The 25,593-nt window shown below is 36.4% G+C and overlaps 2 protein-coding genes across 4 annotated transcripts in view; one reads left to right on the top strand and one right to left on the bottom strand.

Moving 5' to 3' along the window:
- The window catches only part of TMEM67 (transmembrane protein 67), a 35,387-nt gene extending 18,520 nt beyond the window's left edge, over positions 1-16,867 (bottom strand). The window contains exons 1-18 of the mRNA XM_081322517.1: positions 16,696-16,867; positions 15,188-15,276; positions 14,984-15,077; positions 14,040-14,139; positions 13,508-13,577; positions 12,852-12,926; positions 11,973-12,035; positions 10,892-11,046; positions 10,688-10,796; positions 9,717-9,803; positions 8,151-8,216; positions 6,057-6,216; positions 4,895-5,018; positions 3,708-3,813; positions 2,642-2,698; positions 2,458-2,556; positions 491-589; positions 51-137 (exon numbers count right to left, since the gene is read on the bottom strand). Of these exons, the coding sequence (XP_081178643.1) occupies positions 51-137; positions 491-589; positions 2,458-2,556; positions 2,642-2,698; positions 3,708-3,813; positions 4,895-5,018; positions 6,057-6,216; positions 8,151-8,216; positions 9,717-9,803; positions 10,688-10,796; positions 10,892-11,046; positions 11,973-12,035; positions 12,852-12,926; positions 13,508-13,577; positions 14,040-14,139; positions 14,984-15,077; positions 15,188-15,276; positions 16,696-16,831 (1,776 nt within the window). The 5' untranslated portion in view covers positions 16,832-16,867. The remainder of the gene's footprint in view (positions 1-50; positions 138-490; positions 590-2,457; positions 2,557-2,641; positions 2,699-3,707; positions 3,814-4,894; positions 5,019-6,056; positions 6,217-8,150; positions 8,217-9,716; positions 9,804-10,687; positions 10,797-10,891; positions 11,047-11,972; positions 12,036-12,851; positions 12,927-13,507; positions 13,578-14,039; positions 14,140-14,983; positions 15,078-15,187; positions 15,277-16,695) is intronic.
- A 2,321-nt stretch (positions 16,868-19,188) lies between these two features.
- On the top strand, positions 19,189-25,409 carry RBM12B (RNA binding motif protein 12B). 3 transcript variants are annotated; one of them, XM_081322363.1, is made up of 3 exons: positions 19,189-19,207; positions 22,039-22,084; positions 22,639-25,409. In XM_081322363.1, the coding sequence occupies exon 3, from the start codon at positions 22,667-22,669 to the stop codon at positions 24,965-24,967; it is 2,301 nt and encodes a 766-aa protein (XP_081178489.1). In that variant the 5' UTR covers positions 19,189-19,207; positions 22,039-22,084; positions 22,639-22,666; the 3' UTR covers positions 24,968-25,409. The 3 variants fall into 3 exon arrangements, with proteins under 3 accessions (XP_081178489.1, XP_081178488.1, XP_081178490.1); XM_081322362.1 differs by lacking the exon at positions 19,189-19,207 and adding an exon at positions 19,216-19,506; XM_081322364.1 differs by lacking the exon at positions 19,189-19,207 and adding an exon at positions 19,225-19,361.
- Positions 25,410-25,593: the final 184 nt, after the last annotated feature.

Below are 25,593 nucleotides of genomic sequence, written 5' to 3'. Positions count from 1 at the left end.
GATAAATTGTGGCAGTTATATGTTTGGAAATCAAAAGGGCATATATTTACCTTCAGAGCAAAAGCACATCCAACGTAAGAAATGAACTTATCTTCTTGACTTGGCTGAGGTAGTAAAACAGAGACAAACTGCTGTGCCTGAAGAGCAACAAACTCTTATTATACCAAACAGGATATAACACAATTATGCTTGTTTAATCATACTAGCTTGGATATTACTTAAAGAATAGCAGCAGTTTTGCAAGAGTTAATGAACTTGAAAGCGAAATAGAATAGGTACTAACTAGATCTATTATTTTTTCAAGTGTACTTAGAGGGGAGGAACTAATAAAAAACCATCAGAGCAAACAAAAAGATCATTTAACATGCAGAACTTGCCTGAATGGTCTGATCAGAAAAGGCAAAAGAGAAAGTAAAACATATTAAGTATTCAGGTGTCTTATAATTATACAGAACGATTTATTCATTTACAAAAAAGGGAAAAAACTTACTTTAAAAAATATAAGCCAATAAATCCCTGTTCCCACTGTGATGATGAAGAAAACATTGGCAAGGTCTCCAGCATAGAAAAGTAGAAACTTCGTAACTGTCTAAAATACAAAATTATGTTTTTGTAAGATGCAGTGGAGTGACTTTTCCCCCCAGCAGAAATGATCAGAAAAGTGACTTTTAAACAGCTGCATCTACCTGTCAAGAGACTCTTGACATGCAGAGGCTTCATGTGCAGGAAAGGTTCAAATTTTGCTGAAATGGATGAATTAACTTCTTTGATTAGAGAAAACACATTATCTTTTTATTGCTGACGGGAAGCCTCTTATGAACTATTTATATAATAATGAAAAAACCCCAAACTTGTAATTTATGGTTTTGATGATTAGATAGGATATAGATCATAGAAAGTAAAGTATTATGATGTAACTTTAGAGAGAGGTCAAATATATTGTAATTGCTATGCTCTGAAGACTATCAGAAGCCACTTTGTGTTTTTTCTTTTCCTTTCTATTTGTTTTTACCTGTTTTTCCTTTTCTTGAACATTTTGCTTTCTGTTTTCTTTTTCCTTTTAGTGTCTATTAGTTTGTGTTAGCTTTTAGGTTCTTATTTAAAAGTTTTAATTAAAAATTATACTTGAAGAAATATGTAGGGGCTTCACAGAAGATTTTTTGAAAGAATCTGTAGGAGAGATAACAGTTCAGCACCCAAATGTGGAAGTGTATTTAGGAAACAGTTTTCCTTATTTCTTACTGTTCAAATAAGCCAACGTAAGTCATGAATATAATACTGTGCTGCTCTTACTGTATACCATGCACCCGTTTAGACTACTGCAACGCTCTCTACATGGGGCTGCCCTTGAGGACCACTCGGAGGCTTCAGCTGGTGCAGAATGCGGCCGCGCGAGTTGTGATGGGGGTTTCCCGATACTCCCATGTAACACCTCTACTCCGCGAGCTGCATTGGCTCCCGGTTGCCCTCCGGGTGAGATTCAAGGTGCCGGTGATGACCTATAAAGTCCTAAATGGCTTGGGTCCGGGTTATCTGAGGGAACACCTGCTGCCGGCATCAATCTCCCTTCATCCAATGCGCTCCCACAGGGAGGGCCTTCTCAGGGTGCCGCCGGTAAAAGATTGCCGGCGGATAACACCCAGGGATAGGGCCTTCTCAGTGGGTGCGCCTGCCCTTTGGAACCAGCTGCCAGTGGAGCTTAGGACTGCCCCCGACCTCCGTTCATTCCGCCGGGACCTGAAGACCTGGCTCTTCGAGCTCTCTGGCCCAGGCTGAGAATTTTAATTTTAATTTTAACTGGGGTTTTTATTTGTTCAGGGATTGCTATAATTTTTTTAATTGTTTTTAACTTTTGTATTTTTCGTTTTAATCACCCTGTAAACCGCCCTGAGTCCTTCGGGAAAGGGCGGTATATAAATATAATAAAATAAATAAATAAAAATAAATTATGCCATTAACAGTGGGTTGAAAGAATGCAGTAGTAAGGCTATACTACCCCAAAGAATAAATATATTCTTTGCTAAAATGAGATTTAGAATGCCAGGTTATTTGAAAATAAGCCTCCTCATGCAGGACATAGAGGGCTCCTTCCATTCAGAGATGAGTAATTAAAATAACCTTTCTGCTATTCTTCATGAAATTTACTATTGCACATACATACTAGGATTGCAGTTTTATAAAAAAACCTGTATTGACACTGGAGTTTCCAGTTTGATGCTGTTAACGCAGTGCTTACATTCCTTAAAGTTGTAATCCTGGCATAAGTGTGCATCATAAAAAATAATTAAACTGAATAGGATTTATTTTTACTAAGTGTGTTCATAACATCAGTTTGTTATAGTACCCAGGTGTTATGCTTTAACCAGGTCAAAGCTGTTGCAGGAAAGTGTCCTAACATATATAACTAAATAATAGTAGATAAACTAGTATTATCTAGTATTAGATAACTGTTCATACCTGTAAATCAATCATGGGGCTTCCTATACGCCTTTTCCAGCCAGCAGTCTTGAGAAGGGACCATAGAATTGCCAGGCCGCCGAGAACACCTAGTGCTATCTGCAGGAACAAGTAAGCAAATCATATGGCTTTGCCTATGGAAATGAGCAAAGAAATTAAAATTTGGTGAGAAGAGAATGCTTACATCAGTGTGAATGTGAGCCTCTGATTGATTCATTTCATAGTTGACTGAGAAGGAAACCTAAACAGTGAAATTGTTAGAATGACAAAAGTATAATTTTACTAATTAAATCACCTGTACTTGATCACCACCATCCACACAACGTAAGTTTATAAGTCATAAAATATAATTAAAATAAAATGTATGTCATCGGCTTCTCATCTATTTGCTAAGTTAAGTCTTCAGATTTTGGCAAAAGAATGTCATAACACCACAGATAAAATGGACGGTGTCAGAAAAATAGTGCTACAATATAGAAATTTGAACAGTTACTGGTAAGGAATTTTCAAAACAGCATGGCTTTATATGTAAAACTGGTACTGAGAGATTGTTTAAAAAATAATACAGAATAGAATGTAGGAAGTGCTAAGTCAGTTACTCTTGTTTACAAAAAAAGTAATCTGGGAATGCAAAATTGAATCATAAAATATTATCACAGACTATTGAACATGTTTTTCTTATATGGCACTCAGTCATATTCGTGAGATGGACGCCTAGATATTAAGCGCAACTATGGGAGAAATAGGAAACCAAGAAGTTGATCAATGCTTAAATAAATCAGAATGGAGATTTTGTGAGGATGCACCAGTTTGTAATCATTCATTTTAATGGCCATTCAATAAGGGTCTAGGACAATTGAACGTGGCTGCCTGGCCATGCCTGCTTCACCGCGTACCTCCTGCTGCAACTGACCCATCATGGGCATTTATCCTCGGCTGGCATGCCTGTGATAAATTAACTGTGGCGGAGGGGCCCATAATGAAGTGGGCGCAGCTATGTGCCTGTAGTTCACTGTCCCATTCCGATTCAATAAACTGGGTTAAACAGGTAAGAGCTTATTTCTTGCTACTAAGCTCTGACTTGCACTTTTTTTGTTAACTGTGAAAACTTTATAATGATCAAAATTCAGGGCTTTCCAGTTTATCAGTGGGATTATTCATTATTCAGCAGGATTATAACTTGGTTATGCTGTTTTGGTTGCTTGGCTAAGCTACTGTTAAATGTAGCTGAGAAGCAGAGAAGAGCTTACCATTATATTCTCAGCATTGGGATTCTGGATGAGAATATCATTATAGGCAACTGTTATCAGAGGTGGATAGATGGCTCCCCTTTGAGTGTTCTGCACAAGACGAATACTGGAAAAAGGAATGCAGTGGAGCATTAGATAGAAAATCGCAATTGGCACCATTGGAAGTAAGGTAACAACTGTGCAATGTGTAATGTCTTTATAGACTGTGCACCCAGTTCTATGTTTTGTTTAAACTTGCTTTCTTATTCACTTAATGTAATGTGCCTAGCATCTCTTTTTTAAACAATCATTACTCTTTTTAACTCCCAGAACATTTATGGAACTATGATTAAATATGGTTATTTGTTATATTAAAAAATATTATTATTACTGTTAATGGAAGATAGGCAAAGGCAGAGACAGGGAAGAAACGGTGGCAGGGGGTATAGATCACAGAAGAGGGCAGAAGAAAGGAATGTGGTACATTGGCCTTGTCCCACTTATTTGGTAAAACCGCTCTTGATTTTGTCTTGGATGAAATTCAGAAGAACTGAAATATTTTGGTTCTGGGTTAGCAGTCTACCTGGCTAAACTTCCAGGCCATGGTGTGTTTGTTTGGGGTTAAAACAAACTTATTCTCTGTTTGTATTCATCCTTCTACAAAGTACAGATTACAAAATTAAGACAATATACTTGTCCCATGTCTCATCAACAGCACTTACTTTTATCAGTGACTAATGGCTTTAATGTAGCAAGTCAAATATGAAATTAGCTTTTGCTTTGCATTCCGAGTATGAATCATAGCATTTTTAAAGCTGCTTCCCATTTCGCTACTTATGGTAGCAAGTTCCCTCTTCAAGAGTAAAACATATAGCAATAACTTCCTGAAATTTTCCTTTAGACTCACATTGTATGCATAGGCAAAATACTTGTTTGAACTGAGGATATTATCGCCAGCATGGATGGACCATTTTCAACCTATGATCGCACTTTATGTAGAAAAGAGCAGAATAAATCCCAATAAATTCAACAGAGCTGCCTTTTGAGCATACATGTGGGGGTTTTGATTGTTGCAGGGCATTGGGCCATCTTATTTTTGTGCAGTTATTTTTTTTCTCACAGCAAAATGTTGGATCAAAGAAAATTCAAATTAGAAGTTGGGAATTTACAACTGGGCAGCATCTTATCCAAATTTTATATAACCTTACCTTATTGCTATTTTACTAGCAATTCGGATTACTTTTGGCTGGCTTTCTAAGTCATTTTCTCGTCCACTTAAGGTATCCACCAAAAATATACGCCGTGTCAAAAACCAGTTATTCACATTACTGCCTTTGAAAAACATATAAAATTACAACTTTAGAAAAAAAACTTTGAGAATTACTGTATGAGAAGGAAAAATAAGGAAACTTGCATTATCACTAATATAGAACAATGATAACAATGATAACAATCATGTTGAATAACTAAGTTGTTCTATACTATTAAATACGCTTTAATAGATTTACTTTTAAAACTAACCGAAGTTACTTCAGGAACACATATATACTGCGTTTCCTTCTCTCCTAGCACTGCCCTAAGACTAAATTTCTGATTCTGCTTTTAATTAACTATAGTTATTTGATGTTCAAATAAACTGTGGCTGGCCTTATAGTTTACTGAAAACAATTCAGTTTCAAACGATCATTTACAAACTTGGCTTATTTCAATAATAACATTGTTAAATTAAAAAAAGGTAAAGGTAAAGGTTCCCCCGCACATGCGTGCTAGTCGTTTTCAACTCTAGGGGCCAGTGCTCATCTCCGTTTCAAAGCCGAAGAGCCAGCGCTTGTCCGAGGACGTCTCCGTGGTCATGTGGCCAGCATGACTAGACGCCAAAGGCGCACGGAGCACTGTTACCTTCCCACCAGAGTGGTCCCTATTTTTCTACTTGCATTTTTACGTGCTTTCGAACTGCTAGGTTGGCAGAAGCTGGGACGAGTAACAGGCGCTCACTCTGCTACGCGGCACTCGGGATTCGACCCACCAAACATCTGATCGACAAGCTCAGCGTCCTAACCCACCTTATTGTTAAATTAACAGTGCTTAAATATTAAGCTTCAGTTAACTGAAAACTGAATGAACACTTCTATTCTCCTATTGATAGGGCTGCCTGAAAAGAGAAGGAATAGGGAGGTCCAAATCTGATTCTTGTTCACTTAATACCAAATTATAGCTTTGTATTTTATTGAAATGAGGTCATTTATGTATGAATGAGGTTTAGAGTGCCAGTAGAGTTACTTTTGAAGAACAAGAAAGCGGAATCATATATTTATTACACCTACTTTTTACCTGTTGATTCACTGAGATACATCAACAGAATATTCTTACCTTGGTTCACAGATATTTCATTATACTTAAGATTCACATTTAACACCGGCACAGCCCAAAGGTATTGCTGTCCATCTTCTTCATCACGATATTCAAGGAATATATCGTAAAACACAGGTTCAGCATAATCCTTTAAAATCTTGGAAACTGAAATTATACACTGTATCAAAAGAGCAAATGAACGTGTAATGTGTTTTAGTAACATCCAAGAAAGCTCTAAAATAGGAAGGAAAAAGGCCTTCCCCTTAAAACATGTACCTTATTATTTTTAGCAGACAGAATGACAGAATACAAATGGCTTCAAAAGTCTGTATACAACTACAAAGTGTCAAGATAGAATCTTTTGGGTACACTGAGTTGGACATGAGAATAACAGCTTCCCTTTTGCTATTCCCCAATACCTGGCAATTTAGAAAGATACTGAGAACTTTATTCTCCATCAGTTGGACCTATTTTGATAAGAGGGACTCAACTACTAAGAATCATCTTGCATTCCACAGCTTGATTCCCTGTGTAAACAAGTCCTTCTTTCTGCCTATTTTGAATCTTCCTCCAATGACTTTGCATTAAATGAAAAAGGGCCAAGCACTGTAACTTTTCCATATGGAAGAATTCAGGGTGTATAGTCAATTTGCTAACAAGAGACTCTTTTGTCATAAACAATAGATGGATGACAACAGCCTCACCACTATTCACAGTCACAATATTACATTTTATCAAACTATTTTTTTGTACTGAGAAGAATATTTGTAGCTCAGGGTTGAAATGAGAGGTCCTTGGTGCTCTCTAAGCTTGGTTACTTTCTTGTTGACATTTCACTATTATGCACTGATAATGTTACCTAGTTTGGATAATGAAACATCTGCAAGAAAACAACCAAGCTCAGAAAGCACTAAGAACTTGTTATTTTTTGTAATCAAGGAACTCTGATAATTTCTAAAACTTCAACAAGGGGTTCCTGTAAGCCCTTTCAATGCACTCCTGGGAAGGTTGCTCCATTGGGAAAGGTGGTCTTTTTCTGAACTTCTTCTGATGCTACAATAATGCTAGTGAAATACTGCAAATACAGCGGTCCACACCAGTTCAGATATGATTTATTTAACAGCATTATGATACATTTTTGGCAGTTTTATGTTTAATGCCTCATCTAATGAGCTGTTGAACAGAATGATTAACATCACCAAGTTAAATTTATTAAATATTTAAAAATGTGATAAGTTTTTAAAAAACATTTCAGTAGGTTTATAATAGTGATGTTACTATTTCAGTATTTAATTAGTTAAGTAAAACCATGGAAAATAAATATAAATAAATAAAAATAAAACAACAAAAAGGAGAAAGGCATAATACAATTGCATTAAAATAGCAAGGTAATGTTAACATGTCCATGTTGATTTTTGTTTTTGTTTTTTAAAAGAAAGCTGTTATTTGTGTTGGATAAGTTTTACACTGAGATGAGGATTGAAGTGAAAATTCAAAAGATGAGATTTAATATGTTTAAAGATAAATATTTAAAAATAACTTAAAAATAGAAAAAATTGTATAAAAAAGCAATCAAGCAGCCATCCTCTTTTGTTCCCCACTCTTTTTTCTCTGCTATTTAAGTATTTTTATACTATGCTTTAAACTTCCAAAATCATTACTCATTTCTGTTTAGATAATTTTAATTAAAAAAAAAATAACAGGACAACCCTCAAATTTAACACTGAATGAATTGTTGATAGTGTTTTTGTATGCACTTTCAAGTAGTACTGATTTTTCATGCCCTGATGATTCTAAAAAGCCCTTTTATTTTATATATTTGGAGTTCAGCCATGCCTTAAAAACCAATAACACCACCAAATTCTGAACTGCAAAATATGCAGTATATTACCACTTCTTAGTTAAACTTACGTGATCTCAAAATACCGTATAAATACCAAACTATTTTCAACTGTGTTCATACTGTGACAACCCAGAATAATCTTATTTCTGTCACTCCATATGAGAGCAGGGAGCTTTACACTAGAATAAGCACAATAATAGGATATTCACTTTCTTCTCTAGCATTAATTAATGTAGATACTTTGAACCTTAAAAAAAAACAATGCTCACCTTTTGTTGGTAAGTTGTTCCAAACTTATAAGCAGCATTGAGTCTCATTAATGTGTCTGGACAAAGCTGTTTTTTAAAATAAAATAGTTAGCATTCTTCATAACAATATTCTCCGATTTTTAAATAAATGTTACACTCATTCCTTTTTTAAAAAAAAAGATAGAGGGTTTATGTTTCCATGAATGCAAAATGCAGTCTTGTCACTTTGGATTTTTAATTGATGTAAAGCGCTACAGGTAGTATTTGACTTATGACTGTGACTGAGCCTGGTGAAAAGTCAAGTCAGTCACCGAGGGGATCATCATGTGACTGCCCCCGATTTTATGAACTTTTTTTCTGACAGCTGTTACACAGACATAGGGTTGTAAAAAGTGAACTGATCGTTTGCTCTGAAGTATTTTTTTGCTGGAATCTGGAAGTAAACAAGTAAACCTTAAATGTAGACCAGTTGCTAAGTGCCCAAAATGCAGTTACACGATTGCATGTGTGTGGCTGTCAGAAATGTGTATTTGGGCCCTAAGTACCTTTTGTGGGACTCACCATAAATTTAAACTGTACCAGGGATATCAACACTATCTTTTTTCTAAGATGACATTAAGAGTTTTAAGGAATTTCTCTCCTCTTCTCCTTTTTACTCTTTGGAAAACTCAAGAGGGTCCCTTCTGAATTGTTTCCTATGCCCTCCTCCTTCTGAGATATCTTTAACATGAGGGTCGCCCACTCTGCAGCTCCTCCTCTTGGTCTCCCAAGGTCATTTCCACATACCATTACAGGTAATCCTTAACTTAAAACCATTTTGTTTAATAACTGTTTAAAGTTATGACAGCGCTGAAAAAAGTGACGTTCAACTGGTTCTCACAGCTCTTAATGCCACAGCATTTCCTGTAGTCCCATGATCAAAATTCGAGGCTTGGCAACAGGTATGTATTTATGGTGGTTTCGGCACCCTGGAGTCACATGATGGCCATTGGCGGCCTTCTCAGGGGCCTTCTGACAAGCAAAGTCAATGGGGAAAGCCAAATTTAGTTAATCAGCATGTGTTTGGCTTATGACCACAGCAAAATGATCTTAAAATCAGATGCAACTTAATGATGAGTGACAGAAATTCTGCTCCTAATTGTAGTCATAGGTTGAGGACTACCTGTACGTTTTCCTAGAATTGATTTTAGATGATAAGGCTATAGAATGTTTTGCCACCACACTTTATATTTTGAAACTATGTTGATGGGATTCAAAATGCAAGCATGTGGATTCATAATTAGAAATGCATCAATGATATCATTTTCTCCATGGAACTGCTTCTGTGACTCAAATACATTCTTCCCCATCCCACCTTCTGCATACCCCTGTATCTGCTTTGGAGGTCTGGCATACCTTCTTGAGTTCCTGCAAAGTATGCAGTAGTGGTGATGGGAGAGGAAGAAACATTACATCTAGCCCTGTTTAAATTTATTCAAAACCTTTTTTGACAAATTTGTTCTATGAGATTTCAATAGACAGTTTTGACTAAATCTGATCCTATATTCCTAACCCAAATTAATACAAGGTGATGTGCTCTTTCCTTACCTGTAAAAGGCCATCTTCTAAATGTTGCCATTTCAGAAAATTTCCCATTGCATCGTATGAAGCTGCAATAAAATTTAATTTTACATCCTGTAAAAAAAATTAGGTGCTTTCAAGATCTAGATTCTTGCATCTTAGGCGTATCTTTTATGCAAGATGAAAAAGAAATTCAGATTACTAATTATTAATATAATATTAATATTTCATGTTGCAAATTTACAACTGTATACGAAAAACTATCATAAGAATTAAGTACTAAATATAAATCCCTACCACTCCACCTACTGTGTAGCCCACCATATGGAAACATTATCTGGGAGAGGTAGAAGTTATTTTCTTATTTCAAAAATATGAAAAAGAATAATGACCATAATTTTAATACAAAGAAGTGTTACAATGTACCAATGTAGACCTGAAGCTACGAGATAGAACTCTCTCAGCAAAACAGTTATGAGGAAATATTAACTTTTAATTAATTAAGATCTTAAATGCATGATTATTTGTATTGTACATATTAAAAATTAATGTCTGCCTACCATACGTATGCCTGCAAATGCTCTCCTGCCTAAAATGTTGTTTTCAAGAAAAAAAGTCAAACCCCAACAGAAAAGCTTATATATGTCTGTGAAGAAATGAAATCAGTTTATATAAAATTAAATCCTAATAAATAAGCTGTGTTGATCCAGCACAGTGCTAATTTCCCATCCCCTTCAAATAATGGAAACCTGAAAATAAAAACAGCTTGGTCATTTCAAATTACATGGAAAAACTCCAATATAACTGTAACATGGATTTTAATGTTCTATTTTTAAGATACATATTCAAAAGCAGTCTATCCTCAAGAAATGAACTAATACATTAAAATAGTCACCTGGGTAAATTAATCACTACAAAATCACATCAAGGAGAAGTCTAGATTGAAAAAAAGAGTTTTTATTGCAGGAAACAGTAGAATTTTACTGCAGGGAACCTACCTCGTCTTTTCCTTTAAAAGTGAAGCTGGTAGGAAACTCCGTTCCATCAAGAACCTGGGATGCTAAGCCTGGTTGGTCACCATAGAATAGCCATGGTAGAGACTGTCTCCTGCAAACAACAATTATATAGTGTTTACTGCAACCTATCTATGGCAAAAGCATATAGCGTATAATTCAAAGGAATGACTGACAAAGACAACGTACCAAAATGATATTGAATGAACAGTACCAAGTCCAACCGTATTTGCAAACACAAACTGAAACAAACCACATGCATCAGGGGTGGCAGAGCTCAAACTATTCATGTTCATAACACACATATTTCCCAAGGCTTGGCAAGATGTAAGATTGGAATATAGCTGAAAGAAAGTAAGCCATCAATTAGGAACAGAGTGCAAAATTATATAAAAGAACAAAAAAAATTAAAAAGAAAAAAATGCGTCCCCCACCCCTCCTTCTGAACAAAAGAAAATATCATGGGTTGTTTTCTAACATTATGCTCCATACAGTTAGTCCTTGACTTACAATGCAATCAATAATAGAATTTCTATCGCTAAGCAATGTGGTTGTAAAGTGTGACTGCATTGTTTAGTGATGGCAATCCCTAAATCATCCCAGTTGCCATCATTAACCGAATCCAATGGTTCTGAGGCGAGGCCTCCTTCTGCTGACTTATCACAACCATGTTAGTGGGGATGCTAGCAAGTAGCTGCAAGTCCCAGGTGGCTTGTAAGCAAGTTGGCAGGTAGGTAAGAGGCTCCTGCAGGGTAGGGTAGGGTAGAATGGGGTGCATGTGGGTGGAAGGGAGGTGTGATAAGAATTGGAGAAGGCGCATGAGAGAGGTGCGACAAGGTTTGGGGAGGGTACACAGAGGTGCAAGGCAGGCATGGAGGGTACACAGGCTGTGTGGGTGGCCAAGGCAATGTGAGCTAAAAGCCCTGAGGCAAGGTGCATGTGTGAAGATGACTTAGCTAAGCAACTTGTGCCCATTCGTGCTGGCTTCCCCACTGACTTTCTGGGGAAGCTGGCATGGAAGGTTGCAAATGGCTACCATATGACCACAGGGCCCTGTATCTGGTCCTAAGTGTGAGCCTGTTGGCAAGAGCTCAGACTGTGATCACATGACCACAGGGATGCTGGGATGTGACATTACACTTTATGACTGCGTTGATAAGTAATGGAAATTTTGGTCCCAACTGCTACTATAAAACTTCAGAGCTGTATAAATTACATGGATTAGAAATGTTTATCATTAATTTTGTTCTAAAAGAAAATTAATACATACCCAGCAAGCAGCTGCTGATGCTTGCAGATTTTTATAAAACCATTCTGATCTCAATGTGATGCCCTAGAAATGGAACGGTTCAAATTGTTACAGGTTTGTTGTTGTTTTAACCAATTCGGTCATATCTAATTTTTAGTGACTTTATAGGCAAGTGCTCTCACTGCTGCTCTGTCAAGCACAGCTTCTTTCAGTTGTTGAATGTTAATCTTTGTATCAGCTTTGATGTTACCAAGCCAGCATGTTCTTTGCTTGTCCCTTCTTTTTGTTCCACCAACCATTCCTAGCATCGTTGACTTCTCTAATGAATTTGCATGCACGTTAAAGATATCTTAGTATAATTCTATAAACATCGGCTCTTAAGTCAGTCCCAGGTATAGGAAAGACTGTACTCTGATGACTTTTTCCTTCGAAGAATCAGCAACACCTGACTTGATAGTAACCAAAATTAAATTTAATAGCACTTCTCAAATACCTGAAAGGCTGTCAAGACTTTGAATACAGATTTATAGGAAGACAGCTTCCGAATGAACGTTAGAGGAAATCTTACAGTATCAAGTTTCTTACTTAATGGTAAGAAAATTCATTAGTAAAATCAAATCTAATGGTGTATTTTCATTCACTAGATGCATCAAATGGAGGCTGGAAAGTTATATGACACTGATGTTTTCACACAGATTTCTGCACTAAATTGGATTATAAGTTCAAATAGCTTCTTTTGACTCATGTCTATGGTGCTACTGCATATTAAACTTAGCTTTTATATTAATATGCTCTGGGTAAAAATGATGTATTTATGTAGTTTTAGGAGCTTAAAATCAACAATTGTTTTACGCCCTGAGTGCTTTTGTAATCTCATATAAAAATGTGACTATAACTTACTAGCTTTCCAAATCGAACAGTTGTAATTCCCTTTGGAGGGAAATTTCCAGTGCTTGTAAAACATAAACTTCCTGTCTGAAATTGAAAATCAATAAATCTTGTCATGAACATATCTATTTTAAAGGTAGAGGTCTTAACCTAGATAAAATAAGAAAGTTTCTTTTACACTGAAGATCCAACAATAGATGCAATTCAGAAAGCAAGCCACTTGAATTTCAGTAATTCACCATTTATTTGAGTGTCCTTTCCTATCTCCCGTGCAAAGCTGTTTGAGGAAAGAATTTGGGAGGACATGTGTGTCTCATTTTAGTGAACATTCCACTGATATCTAGGTTTAGTATAGCAGTCTAATTCATATTTAGGCATGCAAAACCTAATTCCTATCCCTTCTACCATAGTCCCATGTATGTCCTGTAAAAACTCCAACAGGTTGCAGTAGGGTTGCTGCACTACAAATGGTCTGGACCTGAAAGATAAATGGTTCCTCCACAATTCTAGGAGAACCGGGGAAAAGTAGATGCAGGCAACTTATGTGAACAAGCTTCCCCATATTCAGTACAATGAACTATGATTACTTATTAAATTTATACCCCTCCTCGGTGCCCAAATAACATTGAAAGCAGCTGTTTTTATTATCTGCTATGTGTTACACTTACTAAAATATTTGGCTCAGAACAGCTACATGATTTGTTAACGCTGATGAATGTTGGTTCACATCTTTTGCACCTACAAAAGATAGAATGAATTGTGAAGAATGTACATAGAGTTTAACACTAAATAACCTTAAATAAAGGATACAATGGTTCTTAAGTTAATAAGCAACATGAATGGATGCAGTATCTCTCAGTGTCATGGTATCATGGTAAAGCTGAGTACTGCACTAGAGTTAAATCAATGTTGAAAAGTCAGCCTGGAAATAGAACAAGTTTTCACTGACTTTTTTTCCCTTTTAGCAAAATAATGAGAATTGCCTTCAAAGGAGGACACAACTGAATGAAAGGGGAGAGGGAAGGTAAAAGTCTTATTCCTGAGTCAGCCCAATACATTTTTAAAAGCGGAAACACTTTGAAATCTTTACATTTGGCAAATATAAATTAGTTTCTTCAATTGTGCAAATTTAATGAGAATAAATAAGAAAGGCAAATGTTTCCTAATCCAATATACATCTTATAGAAATAATATACTTACATGTTATTTAATGCATTTGCAATTGAAAACGACTGTTCCTTTCCATCACACTGAACACATAATGCAGCTTTCAGTAGTGAACCATTAATATTTCTTTCCACTTAAAAAAATTACAAGTAATAATCTTAGAATATACTTATACTTAAATATAGTGGGTAATGCATGAATATTTAAAATGTATATTTAAAAAGAGCAAATCCAGAAAATTCAGTTGACATCGCTTAATACATGACTCCCAATTTGGACCTCTTGGTCATGAACTTTCCAGAAATTACACTGAATAATGAAAAAATAACTTTTTGTAAATATGGAAGTGCTTGATCATTTATTAATACCAGCTATTTTAAGAGGAAAAATCAGCTAACATGTTTTTAAAAGGAAACGTTATATTTAATTATGTAACAACAGAAGCTATGTTGGAAGTCTCTCTCAACACTATTCTATCTTGCAACTTTCATCAAAGAGAAAAATGGTATCATAATCTAACTTGCAACAAAAGTGTAAATTCAGAAGAACATATTTTCAGAGAAAATATTTTATTTTCAATTTGGGAAAATAAAAGAGCTCAGAAGAAGATCCTGAAAACCATTCAATCAAAGACATTGACAGCTTATATAACAGAGCAGGTTTGCTTTCCTGTAAAACTATCAGTGATTTCTAAATGAGATTTTTATTTTAGAGAAGTAAGTAAGGAAATAGTCATAAAATTTACATTCAGTTATTATTTGGAATAGTGGATCTGAAAAAACACATATGAATTGTTTTATTTTTTAAAAACACAAATTGAAATACATAATTATATCCATTTTGTTCCTGGAATAAATAAAACTTTACAATTTTTCATCTGTTCACTGAACTAAAATGTTAAAGTATATCTCACATGTAACTTTCTACATATTTACCTGGAAAAATAAACAAACAGAAAATAACTATAAAATTCTTACCTAAAATCTCATTATTAGCGCATATACATTTTCCTTCTATAGTTAAGCCACTGGGACAAGTAATGCAGTCCCATCCATCTTGAGTAACTCCACTCTAAATGAAAGAATAAAAGTATTTAAAACTCACTTTAAAGCTTATGGTGTAGAAAAAATAAAGTTAATCTACCTACTTTTTCTAATAGAAATATTTTAGGTTGATTTTACCATAGTTTCTGGACATTTTTCACACATAATAGCTGTTCCATCTTTATCAAAAACTTTCTTGAATCCTGGAAGACAATCACATGATGTACCTGAAAAATACACAATATCTTGTATTATATGCTTCAAATTAAAATATTTAATAAGGATATGACTGAAAGAGATCTCTTAAATTTGTCTACATATATTGCCTTTAAAAGTTTTTAAGGTTTTAAATATTTTATGTTCGTTGCCCAGAGAAGCAATTAAGAGGTGGATGACTATATAAATTAAAGAAATAAATTGGAATCATTTTTCTAAAGTAATCTTCATGTTTCCTGGTAGAATTTTGGTTTGACAGTAGGTATTCTCTAGCAGGTTTCAGTACTAGAGTCAAACCTGAAAAAAGAGGTTATCTTGACATCCCAAAAATTCTGAGAGGACTGACAGTCAGATTTTGAAATGTTCTTAACAAGGTGCCTTCAGCGGGTCTCCACCGTCCTTCCCTACTAGTGGGAATCCATTGATAGAGAGATGAATCAATAGATGGAAAGAGGATTAAGTTTCGTCTCTTCTACCCAGATGCCTTCTTTATTTGGCATGGAAAGAACCTACAGTTTATAGCAGTTGGGAGAAGTTACTTTACTTTCTCTTCCAATTATAGTGCTCAAGATTAATGGAAGATAGGGCTTAAATGTAAGAATGTGTGAATGTAATGTTTCCACCCACCAACCTGCAATCTCCAGAGCTAAATAAGGATGCCTGGCCACCATCCAGACAGAAAGTGAGCCAAGATGGTTCTGAGTAGATAATGAAACTTTCACTTACTTCTAATTGTTCTTCTATGTACTACAGCAATTTCAGCCTCTTAATGGCATAATAGTCGGCATTTGTCCAATAATACCAGCATTTAGTATTTCTCTGTCTGGATAGAGAATGACTACAAAAGATCTAGCTCCAGCAAAATATATGGCACCTGATTCAGTGCTTTTTTTGTAAAAGAAAAAGGTGCTGGAACTCACACGTCATACAACCCGCTTTGCCTACCCTACAAGGTTCCATCCAAAAAAGGTACCAGAACTCTGTTCTGAGCATCCTATGAGAAAAAAAAGCCCTGCTTCTATTTATTCACACACCCTCAGTACGAAGCAAGAACTAGAGAATATCAGGCTTGCTGTTCGTATTATGCGGGGATTTGTCCCTCTATTGACAACTAATTTGCTTCTTAATAAACACACTTTAAAGCAATTTCACCATCTTTAATTTATCCCTGTGGTTATATGTATTCTTTTCCCTGGAGGCGATCCAATGACGAGCAGCAGCTACTCTTCCTGATCTGACCATTAGTTACATAATGACCGGAAGATGGTAAGTAATCAAGCACAACTATTATCTGCTTTTTGGGTGGATAAATGAACATGCAATTCTACACGCACTATGTTCAAGAAGGTCCACTGAATTCAGCGCAACGTCTGAATGAACCTTTTAAAAAGCTCCATCTTCCATCCGGTTGAGCCCTTAGGTAGTCTCACCCTGAGCGCTTTGCTTCTGGAACTCCCCACAACGCCGGCAGTCCAAGCTGGCGATATCGAAGTACTGAGTCCCAGCGCAGCTCTGTGGGTCGCGCAATGGGAGGAAAAAGCCGCGGCCCGCGCTCAAGGGGACCATCACCAGCGCCGCGGCAAGCCACCGCCGCAGCGTCGCCATGGCTACTCAAACCTCGACCCCACCCACCCTATCGAGAATTCCCTGTTGGAAAGGCGGGTTTGAAACTCGAACTACGGAACGCCAAGAGGGTTAAAAAAATCTCAGGAGTATACACGATCACTTTTTCCAACTCTATATCCCGCAAAGCAGAGAGGTCCTGCGGCTCATTCAATGAAAGATGGATGAGGTTCAATTTTAAATGGAATCCTTGCGATTGAAGATTAAATTTCAGTCATTTGATGAGTGAATAGCAGTCCATGAAAATTAAATCATAATCTGCACTTCTTGCCCCCATGTTATTTTTGTTGAATTGGAAAAAAAAATTGCATTTAAAAAACACTATTTGAGAATATGGTGCATATATTGTTTGTTTTGTTACCTATGAGATCTCAAATAGAAAAAAAAAACATTGTCAACATCACTTATACAGATGATGGTATTAGGACATCATTATATGATGAAATGGATGGTTACAAAATTTTATTAAATTTAGCTTTCATTTTCACAGCTTTTTTGGTGTAATAATTTCTGAGCAATTTCCAGTAATTTTAAATACTTCTATGTAAGGGATTATGTACTTACTTATGTACTTTGTAGTGTTTTGCAGTAACACATTTTCCAGGTAATGATTTTGAATCTATTTCTTAGGCTATTACAACTGGCAAAATAAAAAATGATTTGTTGATGCAACACATATTTTTTAAAAAAATGTTTTATAAAAATTATAAAAATGCTTATTGTTATATTATAAATAAATTTAAATATAAAATTATTTTATAACCAGCTGGAGAACGTAACTGCCCACCAGGATACTGAAACCTCCAGATGCATTGAATTTCCTATTCCTATAGAGCAGCGGCTCCCAACCTTTTCTATACCCCGCACCAATAGAATGCTTGCACCCTTTATAAAAGTTCAAAATAATGAATTATGCATATACAGTATAATTTTTAAACTTCTAAAACCAAGTTTTTGCATCTCCTGGAATATCGTCTCACACACCCTGTTGGGAACCCCTGCTATACAAATGGTCCTTGACTTACAACTACTCATTTCATAACTGTTTGAAGATACAGTGGCATTGAAAAAATGATTTATGACTGGTCTTTGCATTTACAATTGTTGCATCCTTGCCATAGACACATCTGGGGCATTTGGCAACTGGTATGTATTTATCATGGTTGCAACATCCCACGGTCACATGATTGCCATTTCTAACCTTCTCAGTCAGCTTTTGATAAGTAAAATAAATGGGGAAAGCTGCGTTCGTTTAATGATAGCGTGATTCACTTAACCGTTTCAGTGATTTGCATAACACGGTCAGAAAGGGTTGGTAAAATGGGGTGTGACTTGCTTAGCAAGCACATTGTTTAGCAATTATGTTCCCAACTGTTAACATAAGTCAAGGACTTTCTAGTGTAGGTTTTGAAACAGCATGATTGGTTGCTTCATCACTTTGGATGTTAGATGTTTATATGTAGAAAAGTTTAGTCTTTTTTAATGGCGATTGGAACACATGGAGAAACCTGGCCCACAGAAGTGTCAAGAATCAGATATGACTGAATGGATAACATCACCACAACCATCAATCTATATCAGGGGTCCCCAACTCCTGGTCTCTGGACCAGTACTGGGCCGCGGCATGCCAACAACCGGTCTGCACAAACAAGCAAAATCCCATCCATGGGATGCAGGCAGCACACAAAACTACACACTCTCCCTTCTGTGGAAAAATCTTTCTCCATGGAACCAGTCCCTCGTGCCCAAAAGGTTGGGGACCTTTGATCTATATCACAATACTATTCAAATCTAAGCTCAAAAATATCAACGAAATTATTTTTTTCATATTCACAGAGAAGAGCACTGCATTAAAATGGATAAAAATCAGTCACATGAAATCATAAACCTATTTGAAATCAAAGCTCTTTGGTTTTCATGATGGCATTATACACATTGTTACACATTACTTGTATAAATAGCTCATTTTTTAAAAAAAAAAAATTCTGAGTTGTATTTAAGAAAACCCTAGGAGGCCAAATGGAGTTAATGTTTATATTATGCTAAATTTTCTAGTCCCGTGCAAAACGCTATTCTACGTGCCATCGGACTGCTAACAAAAGTTGCCATCTTTCAATCCTCCCTACCTTTCTATTCCCTTTACAAAATTTTCGGGGTTGTTTTTTTTTGCAGGTAAAAAAATTTGTACTATCAGCGATCGAAAACGACTGGGCAAATCGAATTCCTGACCAAATTTTGCACTTCCGGGACATGGCGCATGCGTTTAGAATATCACTCTGAGCCTGCGCACCGAAAGTCGCGCTCGATGGCTTTGCTGAGGTGGGACGCGGGAAGCTGGAGCGGAAGCGCGGCTGCCATTTTGTAGATTGCGAGTCGGTCTTTTCTCGCTTCGGAAGGTCGAAGCGGGGGGCGCACCGTATTTTTTGAGAGGGCAAGACGCCCGCAGCCGGTTTCCTGACGGACAGCTGGAGAGGTTGGCGCGCCCGAGAGCAGAGGGAAGAGGCTGCGGCGGTTGCCTCATGACCTGTTAAAGCAAGCGCGGGGTTCTGCTCTTCTTTCCCGCGGGAAATTACGGAGCTGAGGCGCTTTCAAGGCCTCTTTCGACTCCCAGGGGCCTGGTTAGTAGAACTGAAACGCGAAGGGGTCATTGTTACGGGTTTCCGTATGTGTGCGTATGTGTTTGTGGGATTGCTGGCTTCGAGGATAGCGTCTAAGCTGCACTTGGCATGCCGTATTTTCTCTGTGCTCTTGAGTTGAGAGACCCACCGAGGTCGGCAAGTGGTATGGATAAATGAGGGGGTGGGTGGCAAAGGCGTTGAGCACTGTCCGGGCAGCTCCTGCTGCGGGGACGGTGATGCCGAGGCGTTTGCTCTTCAGTGTTTTGATAACATATTGAGGCGTTTAAACAATTCTCCGAAAGTGAATTCTTTCTCCTTTACGAGGGGGATGGGAAAAAAAAACAACTGTCTGGCGTGCTTGGAAAAAATCGCTCTGGTTCTGTGTCGGAAGGTCGTTTCAGGATTGAACACGCTACGGAAGTTCTCGTAGTTCTTGTATTTTCTTTCGCTGGTTTAAACGGCACATTCCTGAGAATATTGGATCATTCCGAACGTTTTCCCGAGGAGTGAGTTGGACGATACTAGAAACTGAATTTGTATATAGACGCTGTACAAGATGAAGAAACTCCGGAGTCGCAAGCTTGTTCTACCGATTGATTTCTATCTCGATGGGTATTTCTGATCTTATCTTAGTCAACGTATCTTTGGAAAGGAATGGGTAATTGATAATTGCTAGAGAAGACATGCTTTTTCTCCCCACCTGGTCTTTTTACGATGTATTTTTTCTACCAGGATTACAATCACGGAAGTCATGCCTCATATTCCAGAGTTCTATACTCTGCATTCTCTAGAGGAATAAATCTTGGCAACTATCTTCCTGGGAAAGAGTCAACCAGGCATTACTCCAGCAGCCATTGAATGGATAGGAATGAATGTGCCTGTTTTAACAAGAATCAATGCTTGCTCGCTTGAATTCACATATGGATTACACAAGAATAAAATGTAGTGTGTATATTTTAACTGCAAAAACATAAATAAACCACTTCAGCTGATGTTCATCCTCTGTAGGCAATTGTATAATATAAACTGGTCCATAGAGGATTGGAGGGTTTTGACATGTGGTTAACTACAGTATTCAATTGGTTTTTAGAAGGAGTTTTAAAGCTTACTAATCTGCTCAGAAATACGTTTTACTGAATTCCTGAACTCCTTGTTTGATATATATGTTTTTCTCATTTTGTTACCAGATTAATGTATATGTGTCTTAGTTGTACTTGACAGTCAGGAATTGAAATGTTAATAATTGTTAATTTTACTTTAGTTGGAATTCCTGAAGGCTTTTTCATTGCTTGGTAGACCTCTTTTGGAAATAAAGGGCAGGATATAATGCTGTCAATTTTTGTTTGGATCTAGTTGTTTATTATTCACTTTCAGGGGAAAAATTGAGATGCCCAATGCTAGTAACAGTTGTAGTTGGCTAATTTGCATTTGTTAATGTAAGCTTTTTGAACAAGTTGTTATTCATGTCCCTAGATTAGTTGCCATTGTTTTCAGTGAAATGGATTGGACCTTACAAATTAGGTCTTTAAAAAGAAAGATGGATGTGCCATACTTTTGTAGGGTTTGGAGAAAGTAGTTTGGTTTTAAGCATAGTGACAGATTTGAATGTTTAGTATATTTTATCATTGTTTACAGCCTTAAAACTTCTACATAAGATATATGTAATTTGGGTTCTGATATTAATATTCTATTAATAGACTATTAAATTGAATACATTTCCTTCCATGTATTTGATATTGTATTAGGTCTTTGATACTGAAACTGCAGTACTGTGTACGTTCATAAGTGGACTTTGATGAGCTTAGTGGAGCTTTACTTTTCTAAGGTTATTTAGGTTTGTAGTTTTTCTGTTATTTTCTTTTTCTGGAACTTGTGAAATATGGGTATTACAAGTGCTGTGTGAATCTATTTCTGCATATAGTCATTACATGTGTACTCCTCTGCAAGGTACTTATCTTCTAAATTCAAAGTTATTCTAACATACTGGATTCCTCTGGATTCATATTGGCACAGCAAGCTTTATGGGGAAATTGGTATATCATCAGTATATTTTCCTGGAATTTCTGCAGTTGGAATATGTTTCCTTAATTTGGTCACTTATTCAATTTTTGATTAACATTCTGCTATGTTCTGTAAAAGAAAATCATGTTAGAACAATTGGACACTTACCTTTTTTGGGTGGAACTTTCAAGGACTGAGGACATTGATGAAAAGAATATTTTTAATTGGATTTTTTTACCAGTATCAAAATATGAAGATCAATCTCATATCATTGTTGCTGACATCAGTTTTAAGTAGAGAACATAATGAACCTCTCAAAACATGTGAAAAACAAGATACTATACAACAGAAATTCACAAATCCTGGTTTTTTTGGTACATCTCTGGAATAGGAAAGGAACAGAACAACTTATTTTTTTTATTTCTTACTGGGTTGTTAATGTTCACCATAGTTCTGGATATCCCACTGAATGTGGCTTAAAATGTAAATCTGCTTCTTGGCCATTAATTTTGTTTCATTTTCTTTCCACAGTTAAGTTGATTTCACAGCCTTTATCAGGCCTTCTAAGAAGAACCAGGTAAGCTTCTGAAAGCTTGATGTTTATATTGTCAGATTTGATGGCTTTTCATCCAAGCTGATGACTGGAAAGGAAGATGTCCAGTTGGCTATCTAATCATAGGAAAGAATAAACATGGAGAAAAAGATTACTGAACTTAATTCTTTATGAGATGAGCCGGCCTGACAGAAAATACTTAAACTTCATTATTGCTTGGAAGTGATATGACATCTTTTTGATCAAAGTAGTTCAGAATGTCAGATAATGGAAAACGATGTTTTCTTTTACTGGATTTTATAAGATGCTGTGAAAGCTTCAATAGCTTTTATTTTAGATGTTATGAATGACATTGGTGCTTTTGATTGAGAATATTATTGGGAACTGTACACTTATTTCAGACTGGCCAGTGTTTATAAACATTCAGATTAAATTAGGTTGTATGATTTGAAATGTAGGAGTTATTCTTTCAATAATGGCAGGATTTCTTTTTGTTTTGTTTTAAATGGTGTAGCGTAGGCCTAGCATTATTCCAGTATACTGAAGGCTTGTTATCATGTATGCCTTTTTATCCACAGGTGATTTTTGCTGTGGGTTGAGCTCAAAATGGCTGTAGTCATCCGTTTACAGGGACTTCCTCTTGTTGCGGGTTCTGCAGATATTCGTCGTTTCTTCTCAGGATTGAATATTCCTGATGGAGGTGTACATATTATTGGAGGAGAAAAGGGGGAAGCTTTTATTATATTTGCAACAGATGAAGATGCCAGACAAGCAATGAGCTATTCAGGAGGATTTATCAAGGATTCACGTATACAGTTCTTTCTTAGTAGCAAGACAGAAATGCAGAACATAATAGAAATTAATAAGAAAAGATTTGATCGTGGTGGAAGAGGAGTAGGAGATAGGCGGACCGGTCCTAATAATCCAGGAACATCTGATGTTGGCAACCTTTCAAATATAGTTCAAGTCATTAAAAAGGGATTTGGTAAATCTAGCCATGATTCCAGGGTTCCTTTGGAGGATGAGTTTCATTCTGGTGGCCCTCGAAATGCCAATATAAATATTTCAAAATCAAATTTTAACCAGCCTAGGAAGGAAGTGTCTAAATCTGATAGGTTATATTTATTCATACGTGGTATGCCTTATTCTTCAACAGAAGATGATGTGCTCAATTTCTTTTCTGGATTACAAGTGGAGAAGATACTTATGTTAAAAACCAATGGTCAAATCAATGGAGATGGTTTTGTCAAATTTGCTACAGTAAGTGATGCCATGAAAGGACTGCAACGGGATAGGAATTATATGGGTTCACGGTTTATAGAAGTACGTCCCTCCAAGGAAGAAACATGGATTAAGTATGGTGGCAAGATAGATGAGAAGATAGATAATTCTTTCCACTTTCAACAAAATTCAAATAAAGGACATTATTTTTCAAACATAGAATATTCAAAAAGAGAGCCAAGCTATTTGTTTTCAAGGAAACGTACCCGATCCAGAACTCCACCACGTAGAGTAGGACCACAGGTTAATTCAAGGTCTCCCTCATGGAGGATTATGGAACGCAGCTATTCAAAATCTCCTTCACAAAGGGTTATGGCTCATGCCTATTCAAGATCTCCAGAAAGGGTTATGGCACACACTGGATCAAGGTCTCCTCCACGGAGGGTCATGGCACGCAATGGTTCAAGGTCACCACAACGGAGGGTCATGGAACCTATGCGTTCACATTCTCCCAGGAGGATCACAGCAAGTACCCATTCAAGGTCTCCAAGGAGGGTTAAAACCCACTCTAACTCACCTTTCTCTGCTCCAAGGCAGTCCCGTTCACCCCAGAGCAAGGAATATTACATACATCTTAAAAATCTATCTGCTGCTGTTAAAAAGAAAGACTTGCGGGCGTTCTTTCAGGAGCTAACTTTAGTGAACAAGGACATTACTTTTCTAAAATCACATGATAATGAGGCAAGAATCAAGGATGCAGTTGTTATGTTCAGATCAGAAGGAGCATATACATCAGCACTGAATCATCACAAGCTTGATCTTTTTGGTCGGCAAGTTTACATTTTCCCTGTTTCCAAAAGAACAGTCCTAGAGTTAATTGGATCACCAGAAGGATATCACCATGTAAAGGATAAAAATCAAGATGGATACCTTGGCTCAAAGACGTGTGTGTATGTAAGAAATTTTCCATTTGATGTGACAAATGTTGAAGTACAAAAATTCTTTGCAGGATTTAATATTGATGACAATGACATTTATTTGCTTTATGATGACAAAGGAGTTGGACTGGGAGAAGCACTAGTTAAATTCAGGACAGAAAATCAGGCCCGAAAAGCTGAAAGCTTAAATCGCCGATGCTTTTTGGGGACAGAGGTACTCTTAAGATGTATACCTGAGGAGCAAATGCAAAAGTTTGGTATTAATATTTCACCAGCATCTAATGAAAAGATGCAAGGGCATCACCATACACGCGAAAGAGATGAAAACTTTTACTCTGTTGATTCACAAGGACCTGTGCAGGAAGGTGATTATCGAAGCCTGTCTGATGATTTTATCTATTCATCCGATAGAGGTCCTCCCTCATTTAAAGAATTTGGTGATGGTATTCCTGAAAATTTTTCCGATAGGCACTTTATGCCTGATTCTAACTTTGGTGGTGGCTCAGATTCTGTAACATTGGTCAAATTAAAAAATATACCATTTCGAGCTTCTCCTAATGAAATTCTGGATTTTTTCCATGGCTATAAAATTATACCAGAATCTCTTTCTGTTCAGCACAATGAATATGGAATGTTTTCTGGTGAAGCAATCATTGCTCTAGTAAATTACAAAGAGGCAGAGGCTGCTATTAATGAACTGAACCATAGGCCAATTGGCCAGCGCAAAATTAGATTAACCTTGGTATAGGTGAAAATGAGATAAAGAAATATACAGTATTATTTCATAATTCAAATTTTTTTACTTGGAAAATGAAGACACCCCAAAATGTTAAGCATTATAAAGCGTTAAGTCTTATTTTAAAATTGCAGCATTTTTAATTGATTTTTTTAAAATAATGGATCAACCTGATAGTTCTGACAAGTTAACTTTAAAATACGCATAGCTGAAATGTGAAATTTAACACGTATTTCATCCCTCTGCTGCATGTATATTTGCAGTTTATCTAAATATGGTTTGATGTAAAACATTGTATTTTCAGAGTTGTTCAAAAGCATAGGTTGTGTCATCCTTGTATATATTAACTTAAATCCATAGGATTCTTGTCCATTGTTAATTCTCAGTGATAGTTTGAATGTTTTGTTAATGTCAGCTCAGCTTTTCTTTCAAAATAAAAGTACATGCACTGAAATATGTGGGTCATTGATGCCTTGCTTATTCATAGCAGTAATATCTTGCAATTCTAAAACCAGTTTTATATTTGGCATGTGGACATAATGATTTTATAAATTACATTTTAGAGGAGTTGGCACAATGTAAAATTTTGCATAGTATAGCCTAAAGAATGCAACTTATTGTGATACCCATATACCCTT

Source organism: Vipera berus (assembly GCF_964194415.1).
Source record: "Vipera berus genome assembly, chromosome: 3".
Lineage (NCBI taxonomy): Eukaryota > Metazoa > Chordata > Lepidosauria > Squamata > Viperidae > Vipera > Vipera berus.
Note: the sequence above shows the minus strand (reverse complement) of the source record. Positions and strands in the feature narration are given on the sequence as shown.